General features: G+C 34.1%; 1 protein-coding gene across 2 annotated transcripts in view; it reads left to right on the forward strand.

The window, feature by feature from the left end:
* The window catches only part of LOC122259961 (adhesion G protein-coupled receptor L2), a 31,557-nt gene that overhangs the window by 20,501 nt on the left and 8,556 nt on the right, over positions 1–2,500 (forward strand). For both annotated transcript variants that reach the window (XM_043026970.2, XM_043026972.2), the window contains 4 exons: positions 1–87; positions 1,392–1,490; positions 1,869–1,931; positions 2,152–2,229. The exon at positions 1–87 is cut by the window's left edge and continues 12 nt beyond it. In XM_043026970.2, coding sequence (XP_042882904.2) covers positions 1–87; positions 1,392–1,490; positions 1,869–1,931; positions 2,152–2,229 — 327 coding nt within the window. The remainder of the gene's footprint in view (positions 88–1,391; positions 1,491–1,868; positions 1,932–2,151; positions 2,230–2,500) is intronic.

Raw genomic sequence — 2,500 nt, forward strand, 5'->3', positions numbered from 1 at the left:
TCCACCTGGCAGTGTGGAGCGGAAAGAAAAGGGAAGCGCAGAGTCTCCTTATAGCTGGAGCCAACGTTAATGCCAAAGATAATTACGGTGGGTGTTGTCTGTGATTTTTCCTTTTCTTGTTCAAGCTTGCGACACACTGTGTATGACTGGGGGTTCCGGTTGTTTTGTTTTGTTGTTTGTTTGTGATGTGTGGTAGTTGATGTTGTTTTCCCTTTTTTGTTTTTTATCAGTATTTCTGTTATCATCATCACCATCATCATCACCACCATCATCATCATCACCATCATCATCACCATCATCACATCCACCATCAGCATCACTACTATTGTTGGTGTATATAGTATTACCTTTATCATTACGATCATTCATCATAATCACAATTGTTATTATCATCCATTATCATTAATAACATCGTATCTATTACTACAGTTTTATTTTCGGTAGTAACAGTAGGTGGATACAGTATGAAATATAAAACAATAATTATACAGACAGTTCTATTGATCATTTGGTGTATAAATACCGCTTTATTGATATTAGCAATAGGAGAATTAGTAGCACTTGTGCTATAGTAATTATGTTTATACCGCCATTACTAATTATCTAATTATCTCAACAAAGTCACAATAGTTTTCATCCAAGCTTACAACTCATTCAAACAGTTTTCAATCACGATTCCAACTCCATTCACAACGATATTCATAATATCAGCTCTTTGCATGATAATTCCTGTTCTAAATTTCAATTCTGTTCATATCTACACTCGCAATTTCAACTTCATTTGTAACAGTTTTCCTTCACAGTTTTAACTCTATTAACATTTTTTTTCATTCACAGTTTCCACTCTATTGACAAGTTTTCGTTCTCAGTTTGAACTCCAATCACAAATCCATTCGCAATTTCAACTTCAATCACAACGGTATATATTCACGATGTCAACTGCATTCACAACACTCATTCAGAATATCAAGTCGGTTCAAAACTTAATTCACAAGTTTTCATTCATAACTCAACGGCATTCACAACTTCATTCAGATTTTCAGTTCTATTTACAACAGTTTTCATTTACAATTTCTAGCTCCATTCACCCAAATCTTTATTTACAATTTGCATTTATAACAGGTTTCATTTGCAATCTCAACTCAAACTATAATTTTCTTTCCCAATGTTCACTCCATTTTGATTTACAATCGCAACTCCATTCGTAATCTGGAGTCCGTTTACAGCTCCATTCGCAACAGTTTTCATTCACAATATCAACACTATCTATCATTGTTTTTAATCACAATATCAGTTCCAGTCATAGCTCCCTCCACAACAGTTTTCACAACTTTAACTTCTTCGTCAACTGTATTCATCATAATACCTCGTCTTCATCTTGTCACCCCCAGGAAGTACACCAGTCCAGCTGGCGACCATTCAGCATTTCCACGATGTTGCCTTGGTGCTACTGTCATATTGCCCCGATCTAAGACTTACTGATAATAAGGGTGAGAATCCTTGATGTTCTTATGACCTGATCAATCTGTTTGACGTATAAAAATGAAGACCGTGAATAAAACAACGATGAAGTTTGCAGTCCTGTAGTCTTCTTATGACCTGATCGATCTTTTTGATCTGAAAATATGATTATAAATAAGTTCTGTTATTTTTTTCTGTATTCATCTGTATTTGGATTGAAAGGGGAAATCATGGAAAAAAAATATCTCTAGATTTTTATACACACATAAAAAGACAACTAATGCTTCATTTTTTAAAATCTGCTTTTGAATTTGATCAATCGTCTACATATATAGTTTAACATGGATATGAACACATATTATTTAATGATATGGAAAAGAAATCTAATAGGATTTTTGTATTCGCAGGGATGACGGCTTTTGACTATGTTGAAAGTATCGACGATGAAAAAATGTTAAACATATACAGAGGTGAGTCAAAACAGTTTTTTTCTGAGAATAATGATTGAAAGACAGAGAGCGAGCGAGAGAGAGTATAAACAATAAACAATAATGAAAACAAGATACGCCACAGAGACAACACATCACATGAGACAAGAAATAGAGGCAGAAACAAATCAAAGAATTTTCAATAGTTCAAGAATGAAAGGATAGTGATTAACATGCTAACCCTCTCTCCGGTCCTTCTCAGAGCATAACTCGATCCCTTGCAGTCGCCACAGAATCAAGAGTGCAAGACAGGTTGATCCAACACTACATGAAGCTACAGGTATGTTGTGTACTGTATTATTCTCCGAGATAGTACATGTGTGCGTCTTTTTGGTGTGTGTTCCATAGTGAGCATAGCACTCAGTAGCTGTCAGTAGAAAATTCCCTAAATGATTTTCAAAAGTATGAAATATTTCCGAACTAAATTGTCCAATATATCATTACTATTACTACTATTATAATGTTACTAACAAAATTAGAGAACTTATTTTCTTGCAAAAAAATAAACAATTAGGTAAATAGGTGAGATCAATTAATCCTGACTCTATACT

Source organism: Penaeus japonicus, unplaced genomic scaffold, assembly GCF_977035675.1.
Source record: "Penaeus japonicus unplaced genomic scaffold, GWHDUDI00000001_assembly GWHDUDI00000013, whole genome shotgun sequence".
NCBI classification, from domain to species: domain Eukaryota; kingdom Metazoa; phylum Arthropoda; class Malacostraca; order Decapoda; family Penaeidae; genus Penaeus; species Penaeus japonicus.